General features: G+C 35.6%; 1 protein-coding gene across 1 annotated transcript in view; it reads right to left on the reverse strand.

Moving 5' to 3' along the window:
- LOC149775166 (uncharacterized) overlaps positions 1 to 21185 on the reverse strand; it is a 180222-nt gene that overhangs the window by 49541 nt on the left and 109496 nt on the right. The window contains exon 5 of the mRNA XM_089944110.1: positions 20009 to 20149. Within this exon, the coding sequence (XP_089800236.1) occupies positions 20009 to 20149 (141 nt within the window). The remainder of the gene's footprint in view (positions 1 to 20008; positions 20150 to 21185) is intronic.

A 21185-nucleotide genomic window follows, 5' to 3' on the forward strand; every position in this document is an offset into this window, starting at 1 on the left:
AATATGATGAGAAATATAGCCTCTAGACTGTTCACAAACTCAGCCAATCAGATGCAAGATCACTTTATTAATATGATGAGAAATATAGCCTCTAGACTGTTCACAAGTTCAGCCAATCAGATGCAAAATCACTTTATTAATATGATGAGAAATATAGCCTCTACTGTTCACAAACTCAGCCAATCAGATGCAAGATCACTTTTTTAATATGATGAGAAATATAGCCTCTAGACTGTTCTCAAACTCAGCCAATCAGATGCATGATCACTTTATTAATATGTATGGATGTTGTTCATAACCGAAGTCATCTTAGTTCTTGTTATACAGATACATGTAAAATCTAATCAAAAATAGAAATATGTCCACTTAAGTGTTCACAAGCTCGGCCAATCAGATGAAAATCCCCTGTTAATACACAAGGCTCTTGCTCATGATATCTATATCTCAATAGTATAAGCATGTGTATATGTACTATTGGAAATATGGCCTCTAGAGTGCTCAAAACCTAACCAAACACCTTATTAATATGCATGGAGGTTGCTCATGATTGAACTCCACCAAGACTTGATGATACGAGCTTACATTACCAACCTGATCAAATCTAATCAGAAATATGGTTTCAACAAATCAGATGCTTGCTCATAACTGAACTCGGGTAGGGTGGGTGGGTGTGATATTCTATTCAGCGGTTTTTACAAATCTGTTTCAGGGTATTTCTGTCACATACACTAGCCATGTATGATGCTGGATTTGTAGCATTTGTAAAGAAATGAAAATTATCCTTTCTGTTAAATTTGGTCAAATTCTGTTGAGAGGTTTATAAGAATAAGTAATTTAACATTTGCTTTTTTCAGCTTTAGTAAGAGTAACCAAATATGTGAGAAAGCTTGCCAGTGGCTTCTTGTGGGTCAGTGGTTCTCTCCGGAGTTCTTCCTCCACCACCATTAATACTGGCTGCCATGTATAGCCTATCATGTGCTGAAAAATGGCGTTAAACCCTACAACGACAACAATAACCAAATATGGTGATGGCTCAGCAGCATCGAAACAAATTTTACCGATTTTCATGCCAGGATGAAATGCGGTCAAATTCTGTTGAGCAGTTGTTTTTTGTTTGTTTTCTTAAACAAGAACTTGTTTATTAAATAAAGTTTTTTAAAATAAATTTTCTTTGATGGTGATCATGTTTGACAGCATTCTGGAAGCACTTCATGCCAGGATGCTTTGTCAAATTTGGAAAAATTTTGTTGAATGGCTTTTCACATGCCATTGTGAATACTGCATAAATGAACAACAGACAAAGGACTGTAACATAAAATCAATATGGCCAGGTGAGCCAAAAAATATGGGTCAAGTGACAAGAAGTTGTAACATTTGGAATGTATTTTGACATATCTAATGATTTTCAAAAAAATACAAAATATGTGGCCAAATGAACACTCGTATATCCATGAAGGCTTGTGTTCACAATTCACAAATATATCACAATGCTAAATTACATTTGTTCTTTGTACAGGTGACTTGGTTGGAAAATATCTATATCTAAAGGGCAAAATATGAAACATTTAGTCCAACCTGGGCAAAATGATAAAGGTGTGATCAAGGAAGGTCAAGTACAACCTGACAAGATAACTACATGTTGAAAGCTTTTGTCAAATAATGAAGTTTCATAAAATATACAAATGTATTAAACTGAATATCCAATTGCTCATTCAAAGCAAACTTTATTTTGAGTCTTTGCTGTATTTTGTAGGGTAATTTTATACTTTTTGCTATACTGGTAAAATATTAACACAGATGAAAAACAAGCACAAGTGTACACTGCCATATCAAAGTGTATGGTAGCTTGATAGGAAGGGTGCTATAAAATGCACTTTGTTATTGACCTATTGGTCTGAACCTACTTACCCTGTAACATTATACACTAATGTCTACACAGATACTTGGCTACATGTTAAAGCAATGACTGGAATGTGTTCTACATAGGCCTGTCTATTCACTGATATTTTCATCTTCTTTAATTCTCCAGCGTAGTAGTGAGTCATTTTTGGGAAGACAAAAGATGGGAAAATTTAAGTTAAACTTCCAGTAGCATCTTGACAGTTATGAAGAAAGTATCCTATCTATGAAGTCATGCCATGTCACAAGAAAAATCAGATTATAAACTTCCCAACACACTGACATAATGATTTGCATAATCCAAATTGCTAAATGTGCATCCTTGACATACTGAAACAGGAGCGGGGGGGGGGGATTTTTAAACACAGAAAAAATATGGCCTTTAAATGTAAGAATATCAAAATTCTGGAAAGTGTTTGGAGTTTATTAATGCCTTCAGCAAGGTACCAATAAGTAACTAACAGATTTTATTGCAAGCTCTCTTCAGCAGAATACACAACAGCTGCCACTGAAAGCAATGGCCTGGAAACCAGTGTAATTTGCAGGGAAGTAAATGTTTTAGAGTTTAGAAAATATCAGAAATACAAAACCCCTCAAAGGCGACTTGCACTCTACAGCCTAAAACATATTCTAGAGATTCAAGATGAAGCTATTCTTCTTTTTAACTGTCGAGTGCTATCTGTGAGATTCTTGAGCAACAAGACTGTCAAATTAGCCACTGTGGAATCTATATTGGATACGAGATCAGCGCCAATCTCATTTAGGGCAAAGTTGATATAATTAGATAACTCTTTTGGGTCAAATCCTCAAGCCCTATGGCCATCCATTTGGTATAATTTGTGACAAGATTTTTTATGTGCTCACTGTGGCAGTTATATTCCTTTTAGTTGCCTGCAGTGCACCAGTTTCATTTTGAACCAACTAGATACCAGAAAGAGTCGTTTCATGAAAATCCAATGCAACATGACAGCTGTCAATTCTGTAATGATACTAAGATTTTCAAAAGACTGGCTGTCAGACTGACACAAGACCAACTACACACCACAAGAAGTCCCCATGTTGATATGACTTCCCATTAAGGAGGAGTAGTGACAATATTTTCAATATGGCTGCCATGGTGGCCATAACTGATGTCAGATCAGCACCATTATTCATTCAGGACCAACTAGACAACTTATTAAGTTTTGCAGTGAAAATCCCTCGTAGATAAAAGTTACCATTTTACAGGAGCAACAATTTTCAAGATGGCTATCATGGTTGCTATAATGGATGTCTGATTGATACCATATTTTTTAGTACCAACTAGACATAATAAGCTATGCTCTGTTGAAAACTACTGATAGGAGTAGAAACAAAAAGATTTTCAAGATGACTGCTTGCACTGATAGACAACAGCCATCCCAAAAGTTTGATCTATTTCCAAATAATCCAAAAATTAAGATCAACAAAAATATAAGTCATATTGGCTTTATTAATAAAACAAGTTAAAAGAATGAAGAAGATAAAAATAAAATATGACATTGGTACTGATAGTCATAGCTTCTTTGTTGGTACATCTATCTTTATATAGTAACATCATTATGTAATGGTCATCAATAACATTATATAATAGTCAGTAATGACATTATGTAACAGCATTATAGCTATCTAAAGGCCAGTAGAGCTTTTTTTCCCCCAGTGTCTCAATCATTATCATCTTCATCATACATTTTAAGATAATTTGCAAAAAGAATTTCTAAAAGATTATTAATTATAACATGTCAATTACCTAGACTTTATTAATTATAACATGTCAATTACCTAGACTTTATTAATTATAACATGTCAATTACCTAGACTATGTGCAGTAACCATAATTCCACCTGCTACAAAAAAAAAAAAAAAAAAAAAAAATCAGAGACAAAACTGAACCTAGCATTGCAATATTTATGTATTTCTCAGCACAAGATAGGCTTTACCTGGTGGCCAGTATAACTGGTGGAGGAAGAACCTGGGAAGAGCCTGGTAAGAACCCCTGACCTACGAGAAGCTTATTGGCAAACTTTCTCACATACAAGCATAATGGCCAAGCCTGAGACTCGAACCCATGCAGACAAATGCAAGATGGCAGTGATTGGGAAAGGAAAGTGCTCGAGAACACGACAACCAGGGGCCCCATGTTACTGTAGAAAGGACAGTGTACTTGTGTATTGAAAAATACATGTAAATCACTTTAGAAATGAATGTTTGCTTGTGTATTAATAAATAATGTATATATTACTTTAGAAAAGACTGTACTTGTGTATTAATAAATAATGTATATACATGTATTACTGAAGAAAAGACTGTACTTGGGTGTTAATACTGTATTATGGGCTGTGTATACTGTAGAAAGGACTATATCCATATGCTAAGATATTAATACAAACTATACATCACTGTAGAAAGGACTATATCCATAAGCTAAGATATTAATAAAAACTATACATTACTGTAGAAAGAACAATCTACTTGTGTATTAATAAATATTGCAAACATTACTGTAGAAAGGACAATGTACTTGTATATTAATAAAATCTGTATAATTACTGTAGAAAGGACAATGTACTTGTGTATTAATAAAATCTGTAGGATTACTGTAGAAAGGACAATGTACTTGTGTATTAATATAAACTGTATAATTACTGTAGAAAGGACAATGTACATGTGTATTAATAAAAACTGTATAATTACTGTAGAAAGGACAATGTACTTGTGTATTAATAAAATCTGTATAATTACTGTAGAAAGGACAATATAATTTTGTATTAATAAAAACTATACAATTCTGAAGGAAAGGACAGTGTACTAACAAATGCCTACTCAGGCAATTTTCTTTATAATACTTCTTGTATTCAATACAAACACAGCAGCATTTCAGGTTTATTTAAATTGTACCTGTTTTATTCTCATCTCTGTTTGGCATGATTGTTTATAGCAACTGCCACGTCTACTATTCTTGACTGCTTGTAATGAGTTATGTACCTTCCCACAACCTGTGACCATGCCAGAAATAACCACATTCCCCAACAGCAATGACTTTTTGCTTATTCACATGTATTCTGTACAGGAGCTAACTTGTTCACTGAACTAAGACCATTCCTAAGACCACTTACACCCAATCTGACATGTGGTCTTAGATGATGGTTTTGTCTGTACAGTGAAGCATGTCCATAACATACACATAAGGGACACAATATGGCATCCTTTTAAGGACAGAGAGGTAAAATAAATAATGAAAGTTAAGACATGGGATTAGAAAATGTTCCCAATGAATGGGCATAGATCTCAATGTTAAAAGTACAACCAAACCTATCAGAGTTAGGTCCAAAGTATCCTAATCCTGTATACATAACTGTCTTGCTCTCCTTTCAATTAAATGTAAATTGTTTTTAGCAATCACTTTTGTATAAAAAAATTGATAAGAAAACTATCTTAACAAAAGTACTGAAAATAGCACATGATTCAGCCTTCTTATAACCTTTTCTCTACCCGTAAATCTGACATTCAAGTTATGACTTGACTAATGCATGATAATAGGTGGATCTGGATCAAATTTCATCAAAATATCTGTAGGGTTAAAAAGTGATAGACTGGATAAGTAAATGGACACCAACTTGGGAAGCCATGGTAGCTCAGTTGGAATTGTAATCCCTGGTCCTGGGTTTGATACCCACCCAAGCCATCCTAGTTTGGCTGCCTGACAGTGTGTGCTTGGGAAGAACACTTGGCTGCCATTTCCTTGACATGACAAGGCCAATAATGTGTTTAAAATGCTGTTAAAATAAAATTTAAAAAAAACAACACAAAAAACATTATCCCATGATGTTACCATGACTGTATCATGGTTGGAGGTGGACGTTTGATTGAATTCGTGAGAAACTCAAGAAATAATAAATTAATTTCATGAAAATGTCTTCAGTTGCTTGAAGGGTTATACTCTGAAGGATTATTCACGACACAATATTGCATTTTACCTTGCCTTGACCTTGATCTTAAGGCATGGGATGTGGCTATGGCATGAAACATACTGATGAGTGATGATATATATTTCTGCATGTTTCAAGAAAATATCTTCAGTGGTGAAAAAGTTCAACTCTAAACAAGATTATAAACAACAAAATTATCTTTCCCTTACTATGACCTTGCTCTCAAGACCGATATCATATCACTGTTTATGCATGGTATTGATATAAACAAAGTTTCATGAGTCTCTCCAACCATTACAAAATTATGGCCCAGACAAGTGAATGTCTGGGCCACAACTTTGAGCATGGATGAATGGATGGACAACTGATAGTTATTTACAACAATTTATGACACTAACATGCTGTATTGACCATATCAACAGAGCTGTACTGATGATAAAACAATCTGATTAACATAATTTTAAGAGCTTGTATTGTAGCTGACAGCTTGTTCATAGGTCTGCATTTTTGGTCCCCTTTTATGATCAGAGTAAACAAGTTCAGTTATACTGTCTCTGCTGTGATAGGCATTAATCTTCCTACTCAGTCAACATTTCCCTGATGGAAAAGCATATGAAAATTAATGATTCAATAGGCAAAATAAATCAGAGGGTTGTAAATGACCATAAGAATAAAGGTTTCGAAAACACTGGTAGTTGTTGTTGTAGGGTTTAATGCCATTTTTCAGCACATGATAGGCTATATATGGCGGCCAATATAAATGGTAGAGGAACAACCCAGGACAGAACAACCCACAAGAAGCTACTGGCAAGCTTTCTCACATACCCATATTGGCCAAACCCAAGAATCAAACCCATGCAGAAAGAGGTGAGATGGTAGTGATCCAGAACGGTGAGCGCTTTAGACCACTCAGCCACTGTTTGGTCATTAACTAAATGCAAAAACTGAACCTAAGCCAATAATATATAAAATATAGGTCACAGTGACCTTCCTTTTGTTGTAAATGTGTAGAACTAACAAAGATGCATACAATCACAAAGTTTCATGATTCCAGCATGAACATGGATCACAATGATATACTTCTGTAATAAGAATGTATTGGACCTCAAGCTGCATCCCCTCACCAGCATTTAACATATGTATCATAAGTGTGCCAAAAACCTGAACTAAACAAAAAATTAACAAGCATGTATGTACCAAGAGAGCCCTTTATCAGGTAGGTGCAAAAAAAACCCACTCCACACTGCTGCCTATGACCTAGGAATAAAGAAAGGGGAGATGAATTGAGGATGTACACATGTACATGCCTTTATATGTATTCTAAATTGGACTTTTTTCAATCTGTTCTTAAAGGGCTAGGGGATGAATTGGTAAGGTCCCAATTTTTATTATAGAATAATTATAGCATGTCATTCAAACCCTGACTTAATGTAGTAGCTGAAGTGACTAAAAGAAGTCACCTGGTCTAGATAACCTTCTGCATAGGACATTAGCTCATGACCTCTATGTCTAGGCAAGTCTTCATTCATTTCTAAGTTAATCTCAGGTCTTGACCCACAAGGTCTTGTTATCACATGACAACTGTTACATGATAGCACTGCACTTCAGATTTTCTATCTTTTGTTCATTTGATCCTCCATTGGTGTACTTTTATGTAGGATATACCATTATAAATTCCACTAAAGATGTACTCTCAGCACTAGGTATCCCATCTGTTGGCCTGTCAAGGTCTATTTTTCAGGACATGTAGACTCCCGTATGTCAACTTGTAAAGTTAAGTTTCTCAGGACAGTTAGTGTTCTATCTGTCAACTTGTCAATGTCTGTTTCTCAGAGCATGTAGTGTCCTATCTGTCAGTCTGTTAAGATCCGTTTCTCAGGACATGTAGTCTCCCATCTGTCAACTTGACAAGGTCAGTTTCTCAGGATATGTATTGTTCAAGCTGCCAGTCTATCAATGTCTGTTTCTCAGAGCACATAGTGTCCAATCTGTCAGTCTATAAAGGTCTATTTCTCAGAATATATAGTGTCCCATTTGTCAACTTGTCAAGGTACGTTTCTCAGGACATGTGTCCAATCTGTAAGCCTATTAAAGTCTGTTTCTCACAGCAAGTAAGTGCCCCATCTGCCAGCCTATCAAGGTCAATTTCCCTGAGCACATAGTATTTTGTCAGCCTATTAAGATCTGTTTCTCAGAAAATGTGTCCCATCTGTCAGCCTGCTAAAGTCTGTTTCTAGGGACAAGTAGAGTCTCATCTGTCAACTTGTCATGGTCTGTTTCTCAGGATGTGGTGCCCCATCTGTCAGCCTGTGAGGGTCTGTTTCTCAGGATATGTATAGTCCCATCTATCAACTTGTCAGGGTCTGTTTGTCAGGACATGTGGTGACCCATCTGTCAGCCAGCTAAAATCTTTTCTCAAGACAAGTAGTGTCCCAAATGTTAACTTGTCAGGTCTGTTTCTTGGGACATGTAAGTCTTATCTGTCAGCCTGTTAAGTTTTGTTACTTAGGACATGTATTCCATATGTCAACTTGTCAAGGTCTGTTTTTTAAGGGCATGTAGTGTCCCATCTGTTAGCCTGTCAAGGTCTGTTTCTCATATGTAGTGCCCATCTGTCAACTTGTCGGGTCAGTTTCTTAGGACACATAATGTCCCATGTCACCATGTCAAGGTCTTTGTTCTCAAGACATGTAGTGTCCCATCTGACAACTTGTCAGGTCTGTTTCCCAGGACATGTAGTGTCCCATATGTGAACTTGTCAAAGTCTGTTTCTCAGAGCATGTACTGACTGGCCCATCTTTATCTTGTCAAGGTCAGTTTCACAGGCCATGTAGTGTCCGATTGGTCACCCTGTTCATGTCTGTTTCTCAGAGCATGTCATGTCCCACTTGTCAAGGTCAGTTTCTCAAATCATGTAGTCTCATCTGTCAACTTGTAAAGATCTGTTTCTAAAAGCATGTAGTGTCCCATCCATCAACTTGTCAAGGTCTGTTTCTCAAAGTAAGGTGTCCCACTGATCTTCCATCAACACATTTCAATTTTTTTTTTTCATATTTAAATTTTTAAAGTGGTAATACTTTTACATTGGATGTTTTTACATGCACCTGTGATAAACACATCATGACTGTTCTCAGTCAAAATTTGGGCATTTCATCTGAAATGTAACCATGATGCACACATCATGACTGTTCTCAGTCAAAGTTTGAGCATTTCACCTGAAATGTAACCATGATGCTTACTTAGTACACAACTGTTCTAAGTTAAAATTGGAAACAGAATTTACAGACATCTCTTGAGATTAATCACTTCCTTATGCTGTATTAATAAACTGATACAAAACCTGCCAGCTTTCATTTATGCTTCACCTGCATTTGAGATGCATTCAGAATTCACCGTGTTCTGTTTGCATTCCATTTCATGTTTGCATTTATTGCTTCTGTTCATTCTTTTATTTCATAAATTTGGAATGAAACAGAAATGCATTCACTTAAGTCAGGTTTTCCATTTTCTAGTGTTCAAGGATATAACTGCAGTTTTCATGTCTTGCTAAAAGTGTGCTTTAATAAAAGAACAAATACACACAATGCAAAGATGGCATTAAATTCAGAATAAATAAAACTAGAACCACAACTGAAATAATTAAATATAGCTGCATTGTTTTCAAATTGTATTCTTTCATTAGGCTGAATGAAATATTACAACATGGTGGCCAGTATAACTAGTGGAGGAAGAGCTCAGGAAACCCCTGGCAAGAGCCAGTGACTCACTAAAAGCAAATGGCAAGCTTTCTCAGTGGCCATGCCTTAAAGACTCGAACACACAAGGACAGAGGTGAGATGGTGGTGTTTGGTAAAGGCAAGCCACCCAGGTATTTTTCTGTATTTTTCTTTCTCAGCAAGAAAAATATCAAAGCTTACAAGGAGTGAAACACTTTCCATTATTGTGGAGAATATGTCTGAAAATTTAGTGGCAGCCTAAAACTAATCAACATTACTTTTGCATTAATTCTTTATTCTCTCTGCATTATAATTTTCATTTCACAGATTAAAATGACCCATATCATGAGCTGTACATTCAATACTAAAACTGGCACTGCAAAATCATAAACTTTTTGTAATACATTGTCAGTGTGTATTATCAATAATTTTATTTACACAATTATACTAAAAATATGTTTTCTGCTGATTAGAAAGTTTGACAGTTATCAACAGCATAACAACTCATTCAGCCCTGATTCCGTCTGTTCCGGTTTCTGCATTTATTGGCCAATCTCACCTGTAGTTGTGGATTGTTTACTGCATTCAATGGCTGATACCGTCTCCAGGCGTGATGAATGTGTGTTAGATACAACGTCTCTGATTGGTTAGAAATCTTTTTTTTTTAGAACTAAACTATTAAACCAATCAGAAATGATTTTACTTTCATTTGTGGAAATCTGAATTGTTCAGAAGCCAAGGGTTACTGTTTGACAACAGTTTCACTACATGTGTTCTGTTCATGAAAAATCGTAAATGAGACTAAGAGTAATTTTTGATTTGAGAAAAAATGAGGAATTTCTCGGGTTTGATCTTGAAAATATTGAGCAAGCTGAGGAAAGATATGTTCGGCAGTTGGATATTTTGCGAGATTTAGATTCAGACATAGAAGTTTCTGAGACTGAATCATCAGAAGATGAGGATGATGATGGAGTTCTTGCGGATAAACGTTAACTTAATTTTGTAAATAGTGCATAAATAAGTTCTGAAAGACTTGGACAAATAGGAAAAAAAATACATCACCGTGTAGACAAATTCATTTGAAATAAATGGTGAAAATTTTGTGGATTTTAATTGGCTATAAGAAGAGAAATTAAGGTTAGAGTGAATGCATGTGCACGATGTTTTAAAATTTTTTCAAACTGGTGAAAACTGGGGCACAAGCAGCTAGACACAGCTTAGTGCTTCTAGGGGGAAGCAGCAGAGATACTGATAACAGTGCTGGGGTCAAATGAGTTAATGGAGAAATAATGTATTTAAAATAAATGGAAATGGAAATGGCCATTACTCTACAAAACTAGGTAAGTAATGTGAATGAAAACTTAATGGCACATGACTATATCTATGACATGATGTATAGGCCACAGCAACTTTCAGTTGTTTTACCGAGTGTTTACAAAAACAGGAATTAACATGGCATCTTTCAGACCAAGGGCTGTGATTCTACCCTAATGCAAGACAAGCAGAAAGACTCTTCTAAAAGCAAATGTAAATCAAAAAGATCAGAGAAAAAAAATCAATTGTAATTTTTCTTGCCGTTTCTTGCCAACATCTTTCAGTGATTAGACTGCTGCTGTCCCGTTGTAAATTTACAAGTTTACATCATTACGTGACAAAACATGTACAATTTTGCTCACACCTACTCCTGTTCACCATTTGATAGCTAGTATATAAGTCATATGGACTGCCAGAAGTTACATAGCAGTGCTCAATAAGTTTATCAGGGATAAAGTTTACATGCCATCCACTTTCAACAGGTCACATATACTTCATACCTGTAAATTAAAACAGACACAATGACATTCACACCCAAGACCCTAAAACGACATTTCATTTATTTACATTTTTCAATGATTCATAACATTCCTTTTTTTCCTTGCTTATTTTTTCCTCCCTCCTTTTTATCTTAAAATTTCAAAGCACTATAAATAAAACTTTGTAATGCATTGTTTGGTATCAACTTTTTAAATAAATTTTTTTTTAATCAGGCAACAGATGTATGAAGCTATGAAAATTTCACTTCTGGCTTCATGCCTAAAGTTTCAGCTGGAATCTCAAAGATTCAAATATAACGCTCATCAAATCAACATGAAAATATATTTTTAAATCTTCTGTTCGAACAGAAAGTACATAAATTCCAAATTTTCGCATACTGGCAAGTTGAATGGTTTACTAGCACATTTCTCATGCCATGTTTTCAGTAGCTCCCATTAGCAGCTCCATATTAGGAGTCACCTGACCTGTAAGTTGTCAAATCCATAAGTTGCCTTCAGATTTTTAGGCATCACTGCCAATGGTTGATTCTGAAGCGGAGTAATAAAAATAAAAAATAAAAAAACAACCGCCATTCACAAATGCTGGTGCATAGTATAAAACCCCATTTCCTACAATAGTAAAACACTTCTGTCCACATGGGTTAGTGTTGTGGGCTTTTCCAATGAGGGTATGTGAGAAATCTGCCAGTAGCTTCCCATGGGATGTTGGTTCTTATCAGGGTTCTCCCTCCACCAATATACCGGCTGCAGAGCCAATCTTGCACTGAGAAATGCCATTAAACCCCAAAACAACAACAACAGTTATAAAAGCACACACAACCACCAACAATGTAGACTTCATCAGTTGGTACATAATACAACACCCCATTACACGATCATATCCACATACAATTTATACTCACATCTGATGGTACATAATGCTATGTTGTCCACTTTGAATCATACAAATACAAACACAAGTCCTCAAAGGGACTGAAGCTCTATTGGGCAAAATGAATTTCACGGAAAGCAAGATTTTTCCTTTCAAATACAGAGTATTGGAACTATTGCAGAATAAATATTGCTAGCTGGTGTAGCCATTTATAGATAATGAAGAGGAATAGCTTCCTTTCTGTAGCAAACTAAATCATGACTCATTTGCTTTCAACCTTTGAAACAATTCCTGAAGTGAATTTCATTGATTCATTTGTATTATTAACTCATTAGGCCCTGGAGGTTTTTGTTGTTTTCGCCTGAAATGCAAGTAGGAAAGACAATTTGGGGGCTATTTCTGAATACATACTAACACATCGACTTTCAACAAATTTTCCATTAGACTAATGCCTATTTGTATTAGAAATATCATTTTCCATTGGTTATTTTGCTTGCGTATGAGCAGAAGGGTAAAAGTTGGGGGTTTTTTGGTTTTTTTTTTTTGCTTAATGGACCCATCATTTTCGTATGGAGACCACTCTTTATTCCAAATGCTCACCTTATCCTAGTTTTTGCAAAGGTTCACCTGTCTGTGTGCAGTTCAGACCAGTCAGACTTAGATCTGAGGCCAAAAGGTCTAAATTCCCTCTGTATTTTGTAGTGCAATTAGAACGTCCAGATTATTTGGTATCATTATAGAGCTATATCTGTCTGCTTTTTTGTAATACCACCCACTTTGGTGTATCTTAAATGACCTTGATGCTGCAGAGCTCTGAAGTAGAGTACAGCCTAATCACACCTACAGGCGGGATTGGGGCTGAATGAGTTAAGATGTAAATTCTTTTCACCAAGACACTGAGTTGATGCAGACCAACAATTATTCCAGTTATTGATTTTACAGTTCACAGTAGTGCATAAAGATATACTGTGTCTAGTTTCTGTTTCAGCTTAGGATGCTAAATAGCCTGTTAGGGAGATTCTTTAATCATCTTGTAATACATTTGTCAGTCTGCAACACTGAGAGCCATATATATTAGCCTCAGTTTCTGTTGAATTACATACAACATAACAATATCTGAAACAATGAGAGAGAGGATAATGTTAGATCCCAGAAGTAAAAAGACAGCAACATATTTTGGGTTGCCTATTTATTTTAAAAGTAAAATAGCTCCACATATATACCATCCAGAGACAGCAGAGAGCAGTCAACTAAATTATGGTTGATGACCTCAATGAGGTTGGAGAGGGAAGAGAAAAAGGAATCCATCAACACACTGAATATGGAGAGATGCCAAGCAACCAGGTTATGCAGGCATGCTGGATAACTGAGTTAGATCGCAGCCATGCTGGACAATTGAGTTAGATCACTCACTCGATTTTATTATGAAATTTATCATATCGGTATCAACAGAATGGCCAAGTGGTTTCTCTTTTTTTAACTTGGTAATTACTTTCCAAGAAAAGTGTATCATTCAAATGTCATGTTCAATTTTATTTTGTCTATAATTAATTACATATCTATATAGTGTAGAAGGGGGATAGTGTTGTTCTATTCTGTCTCTTCTCAGATCAAAGTATAGACAATTTTCAGGATGCAATGAATAATATAAAGGTTTTAACAATACATGAAAAAATATTTCTTAGAAAGGCCAAATTGAAGTATAAAGTACCCAGAAAAGACATTCCTGTCTATCTAAGCAATATCTTTCACCAAAGAGATGCTGATGGTACTCTAAATTTAAGGTCAATAAGAAGTAAAAATTACATTATACCAAAGCCAAAAGAAGGAATTGTTTAAAAAAAGTTTTCAATATACTGGTCCACTGGTATGGAACAACATTCCCAGTGACATAAGGCAGGCTCCTAGCATTTCTTCTTTTCATAATCAATGTCTTAAATGGATGAAATCTTTAGAAAATTGAACAATTCTAGTATAAAAAATACTGCCTGCCTTTCTGTAATTTTGCATCATTTTCATAGTTGAATTTTTCAATGTTTTACATATGTTTATGTCCTCACAGATGCCTGTGCAGGTGTTCCAGGCTTGATACTTTGAATTTTATAATTAATTATTTAATGTCAAGCCAGATTCTTCACATCATGTTGTATATACTGTATATATTGTACATAACAGATAGAAGGCCTCAAGGTAGATTAATTCTGTAACTAACTGAGTTACCTTCTCTAAATAAAGTCTTTACTACTGTTATTATTATACATCTCCATTTATTCCATCAATGAGTTTCACACTCTTTTATTATTCATCTGATATAAAACTTAGGTTGACCATCCTCTAGATAATGATATAAAGCTTAGGTTGACCATCCTCTAGATAATGATATAAAACTGAGGTTGACCATCCTCATGATAATGATATAAAACTGAGGTTGACCATCCTCATGATAATGATATAAAACTGAGGTTAACCATCCTCATGATAATGATATAAAACATAGGTTGACCATCCTCTAGATAATGATATAAAACTTAGGTTGACCATCATGATGTGCTGGCAGACCTCAGTCAATGCAGTTTATAAAGTGCAATCAGTAGAACAACATAGACCCTTATCTGCTGGCACATTATGCAATGGCAGAACAGGGTCTATGTTGTTTGCAGTAGGACCTAATGTTTATGTGAGTGTGTATGGTAAATGTCGATAGATATCTTCGACCTTATGGCAGAAATAACTGCAATAACTGAACCAGATAAGGTACAGTTAATTAATCTGACAGAATTGTCATTCAAGTTATTGAAATGCTAATCCAAATCATCTGTCTGGGCATTACATGATGGCAAAAGCAGACTTATACCCCTTCCCGCCATTCATTTTCTGGGCTTACAAATGAATATATAGGGTAATTCAGCCATCCTGAGACTAGTTCAGTCACATACATGACTGACCTGAACTTACACTGAACTCCATAATATACAACTGACAGTGAACATGACCTAAATGGAGCTAATGATAAATAAATCACTAAACTGCTGTATGTACATTAGCATGGTAAATAATGGAATATACAATGGTGGGTAAAAGAAGGTGCGCATATCAAGAATACCTTGGCATAATATGGTACAAGACCAGTGTACACATTATTTAAAAAACTGTCTTACCAAAAAAAATGTATTCTCAGAAGGTAGGTGGTCTCTTATTAGAGGTAGTTGCACTGTGTAATTGATTCATAAGTGTAATCATAATTTAGTCTCTCAAGATGGGGTTTCTAACAGCAGTGGTTTCATAAAGACAGGATTTATACTTCCAACATTGAAAAATGATGGCTGAATAAAGAATGACAAAATAACACCTTGTTTATTCAGTCCACCCTTTATAACTGTCAGTATTAGTGTACAAGACGAGTGCAACTAAAAACAAAACAGGCCTTAATCTGTCATTATATAATCTACCAACAAATCAATCAATGCCTGTACTGTTTATTCTACTGATTACTCCAAACAAACCCCACAGAACCAGATCTGCAAGCATATTAGGCAATAGCAGTTCTGGGTTTGTGCAATTTGCTTTAGTTTTCTGGGCTTAATGCCATTTTTCAGCACTTAATAGGCTATACATGGTGGCCAACATATTTGGTGGAGAAGAACCCAGAAGAATCACCAACTAAATAGGAAGCTACTGGCAAGCTTTCCCACATATCCACAATGGTCCAGCTGAGACTTGAATTTACTTGGACAGAAGCAAGATGTGTGGGTGATTTGAAAATGTTACCTCCTTAGACCACTCGGCCACCCAGGGGGCCCTATGCAGTTTTCAGCTGGATTTGACTTCTGAGTGAGTACATATGGACACGCACACTGATGCCCATGTGATAGCTATGTCAAGGTTCCAACTCAAGGCAGAATACATGTGACAGAAGAGACAACTCAGGTCAAGACAAATCAGGAGATCTCCAAAGTTTGGTCAGGAGTTTTCAACTCAAAAGGGAGAATTTTCATTGACTTGATTTTTATCAGTCAAATGGTGGACAAAAATAAGAACTGACAAAAGTTACGTTTTATTAATACTAAAATCTGCGTATCATCCCATCAAATCAGTCCTCTCACAGTATCTTGTTGCCATTCATACTTTCCTTATATGTAACGCAGACATTTTTAGCATGTCTTAGGAGACCATTTCTGGACTATATCGATGGCAGTCCTCATCAATGCTGGACTATATCGATGGCAGTCCTCATCAATGCTGGACTATATCGATGGCAGTCCTCATCAATGCTGGACTATATAGATGGCAGTCCTCATCAATGCTGGACTATATCGATGGCAGTCCTCATCACTTAACACTTAGGATTATGATGTACGGTTACTGGATCCAGGTTTCTGATAGAAATCAACCTAAACTGGTTTCTTTTATTTTTTCAGAGTGGAAAATGTCCTTTTTAATGTATGCACTGGAAAGTGGCCACCAAGAAGTTTAAATAGTTTCCTGCCTTTGGGTAGATTCAGATTAGTGACTGCCTGCCAGAGCTGCCAAGATTGTCTTAATGATTCTCCACACAAAACACAAATGCATAAATTACACTATCACATTTGCAGATATAACTGTTGTCATCATTAACATCACTATGCAATTATTATTATTATGATTATTTCTGTTGTTGTACAATTATGAACAAAAATATAGTTCTGATGTAGGGAGTTTTTGTCTCTATTTGCATGAGATCTTTTATTTTTGTAAATTTTACGAGTCAGGAAACATTATTTGAACTAGATCTGACAAATGACCTGCTACCAGAGAGAAGAATTATGTTTGGAAAATATTGTCTAGACATGTGCAACTTAATCCAAATTTGATGCAGATTCCATGAACATGGATTTCAGTGACGGTGAATTTCTTGTTGCATTTAATATGCTTTTATTATATGGGGATTATGCATGATGTATGGTGTCATTCTTGCCACAGAAAGATGCTTTAAAATTAGCTTTAAATGACAATCAGAATGCATACTCATGTCCCTTTGAACACGATTGCAGTCAATGAAATTCCAATTTCCAACCATGAATGAATATTGCGATATTTTTGGTTGCTTCGATTTTGGTGTTTTAGCATTGGCATGCTTAGACGTCTCTAAAAACATTAAACAAAGTCAAACCAACCCAGTGTTATGCCACTTAAGCAATGCAGTAATCCAACTGTAATCAATTAGTATCTTTAATCCTGTCCAAATTACTTTGTATCATACACAGTGTAGACTCTAATCATCTCGACAACTTAAGCACTGAAGCAGACATTACCTTGCAGAGATTATTAAAGTAGCCTTTACCGTTTTATTTTGACTGAGCTCTTTAGTAATGTAACCATAATCTATTAATGATTTAATCCTTTTAGAATTACTTTTGCTCACACACAGTATACAAATACACAGCACAAATACACTATAACCTGAAACAAAATGTGAAGGAAAAAAAGGAAAAAATACAAAATTTCATGAATAATTTTTGCATACACTGGAGATTTCAGTGAGTGACTAGAGGGATGGGAGGTACAGTGTACCCCAAAACTCGGGAGAAAAAACCCCTCCCATGTGGGGAGTTCACAAGTGCAAGGCAGGCTCAACCAAAAATAACGACTTGTATTGGGTTATGTATGAAATCACAAAATTTGTATGATCTATTCATACATTATACTAAAGTGCTGAAAGATATTTGCATTTTTAAACCAGTTATGGAATGCTATTCGGAATTCACTACTTCTTGGCGCTAAACCCTACAATAACAACAACAAAAGACTCTGACTGCCAGCAATAAACGACTTTTCCCTACACTGAACATAAGGTATAAGGTTTTTGTTTATATACATTTTCGTATCTGGATTTTATAATGTCCAGATACTACTTCAATACCACAATTCAGATATAATAATTTAACTAGCAACACATAACCTTTCTCAGAAAATCAGGAAAAAAGACTTCACCAAATCATATGAAGTGGCTATGAAAATTTGGTTAACAAGATAATCATTACTTGCATTCTTCCTATTCAAAGAGCAAGATTAATCCAAGTGTTACTAAGACTGATCATTCTACAAATTACTTCTAAGACATTTGAAGGTATTAATCAGATTCACTCAGTCAAAGAGCAAGATTAATCCAAGTGTTGCTAAGACTGATCAATCTACAAATTACTTCTAAGACATTCGAAGGTATTAATTGGATTCACTCAGTCAAAGAGCAAGATTAATCCAAGTGTTGCTAAGACTGATCAATCTACAAATTACTTCCAAGACATTCAAAAGTATTAATCGGATTCACTCAAAGATCTTATCTTCACAATTACCTTCTGTAATTCATTCCAACTCTTTTCTTGTTGAATAGTCGATAAAAAACCATGACTAACTTAATCTGTACAAAAACTGTAAAAGAGATGAAGGACAAGAATGAAGTGTAAACATCCCCAATAAAAGGGTTGATGGTCTGATGGATGGAAGGATGGTAGATGAACAGATGAATGATGGATGGATAATGGTGAATCAGGAATGGTTCCAGTACTTATATTAGTACCCCTACTTTGTGGACAGGGTACTAAAATCTGTTAAAGTGCATCTTCAAAGCACCCGTTGTGATTCAAACCCAGCTCTATTCCAGCCAATCAAATTTTTTTAACATGTTCCTGACCTGAAATAGTCCTCTTATTTAATACCAGAATTGCTGCATATCATTGCAGAAGTATGTGAAAAATTACATTAACTTTCTTTATTCAATATTTTCTTTTAGATTGTCAGCCATAAAAGGATATTGCTGCCTTATTTGGAAACAAAAAGTGATTGTAGTCAATATGGGACATCTTGAATAACATATCGTACAATATCCATATGTGGCACTGCTAATCTTGTTTGGAAAATGAATTACCACAAGAATCTCATGTTATCTGTCATGGTAGACAAAGTACAGTTAGCATAAACATACCAATATAATTTACCCGATACAGGCTTAATAACTTTATCATTAGCCAAACTTCCTGAAAAACATAACTCTACTCAGGTAGTGGATTTCAACTAAAGTCATCTTTTTGTCCCTGGCATTGGTTTTATTTGCTCCATTGTAATGTATAGGATCATATTGCGGCCTCAACCATGCCAAGGCTAAACATCACAGCTAGAATAGACCTCTACAAAACACATCCTAACAGGCTGCTTATGATTAGACACTAAGCTGTGTGCCCAGTAATAAGCAGAACAATGTGGAGACAACACCTGTAGGACAAGACTCTTAAATACAAGTATCCTATGGGAAACATTTCTTTTGATTTATGCCAACTTTGATTTACACCATAACCAAAAGAATGTGTGTGTGTGTGTGTGTGTGTGATTTGGATTTTTCATATCACTATGATGTCTACAGTGTAGCATTTTATAGTGATGCCTAGCAATGGGGCTTCATGTCGCATACATGTGGCATGATGTCCCACCCAGTCACATTATCCTCACACCAGGCCAACCAGTCCTGACATTAACCTCTTAATGCTGAGCGACAAGCGAGGAAGCTGACTCAGCTGGGGATGGAACCCACCACCTCCCACAGTCCGAGGTGGACGCTCTAACCACTAGGCCACCAGAGCAGTCCCAAAGAATGCATCTATGGCATAAATCAATCTTCACCTGTATGGTAGCAGATAAATGTGGACTATAGAGATGATATTTGTATGACAAGACTCAAATACACAAAAGTCTTTATAATATAGCAGCTCTTCATACACTTCAGCTTACCGAGCCAGAGAATGGCCTTATTGACATCAAACGGATACTTCATGTCACCATCTACAAGCCCTGGTGTGTCCACAAAGGTCACAAGGCTGAACTTCTTCTGCTTAGAGGTGGAGATTTCTGTGGAAAGGTAGTCTGTCACTCCTGAAATAATAATAATAATAATAATAATAACAATAATAATAATACTGTTAAGTACTCAGGTCACCAGCCATAATAAATTAGCAAACAAGTTCTAAGCATAGGTACAGACTCGGGTAAAATAATAATGTTTTCATGTAAACATTAATAATCCAAATATGGCCAAGTTTATGTTTTTGTATAGTGTTACCATTTAATACTTGAAAAAAATATGCTCAAAGAGTCACTCAAAAGGACTGGTTGAAAATGAATTTCTGAAGAATTCAATTTAAGACAATTTCTTCTTTTAAGGTAAAATTTTTAAATCAGCCATGCTCAAACTTTTCAAATCAGCCATGCTGGCAGCCATATTTTATGCAAGATTGTTCACTGAGGATCAAACTAATGATAATAATAATAATAATAATGACTTTATTTAAAGAGGGTAACACAATTAACTAAGAACTAATCTACCTTGAGACCCTCATACAAAGGAATTTATTTATTTTAGCTGCATCTCTGAAGCCACTGGACATATTGGGTTTGGAAGAAGGAAACAGAGTGGGCATTTCTAATCTCAACTGGAATACCATTCCAGAGCAAAGTTCCAGAGTATTGGAAACTTTTTAAAATAATTCCTTATTTGGTTTAGGAATTTTATACTGTTTGATAGACATGGATCGCTGGGGAGTAGCCAATACTAGAATAGTGATTGTAAATATTCAGAAATTTATAATGAGCTTTCTGGTAACAATCCCATATCAATATGACCATCCATTAAGGTGGAGTAGTGATAACATTTTCAAGATGGCCACTGTGGCAGCCACATTTGATACAAGATAGGCACCATTTCCATTTAGGACCCACTAGATATCACAGTAAGTCTTTCAGTTAAAAGTCCATATTGACAAGGTCCTCAAACTGGGACTAGTAGCAATACAACAATTTTTATGATGACCAACACAGTGGTCATGCTGAACATGAGATCCACATTATTTTCAACTCTGACCAGTAGACACCACCATAATAAGTCTTAAGGTGAAAACTTCATGTTGGCATA

This window comes from Sinohyriopsis cumingii, chromosome 19 (genome assembly GCF_028554795.1).
Source record: "Sinohyriopsis cumingii isolate HCF-2022 chromosome 19, ASM2855479v2, whole genome shotgun sequence".
Classification (NCBI taxonomy): domain Eukaryota; kingdom Metazoa; phylum Mollusca; class Bivalvia; order Unionida; family Unionidae; genus Sinohyriopsis; species Sinohyriopsis cumingii.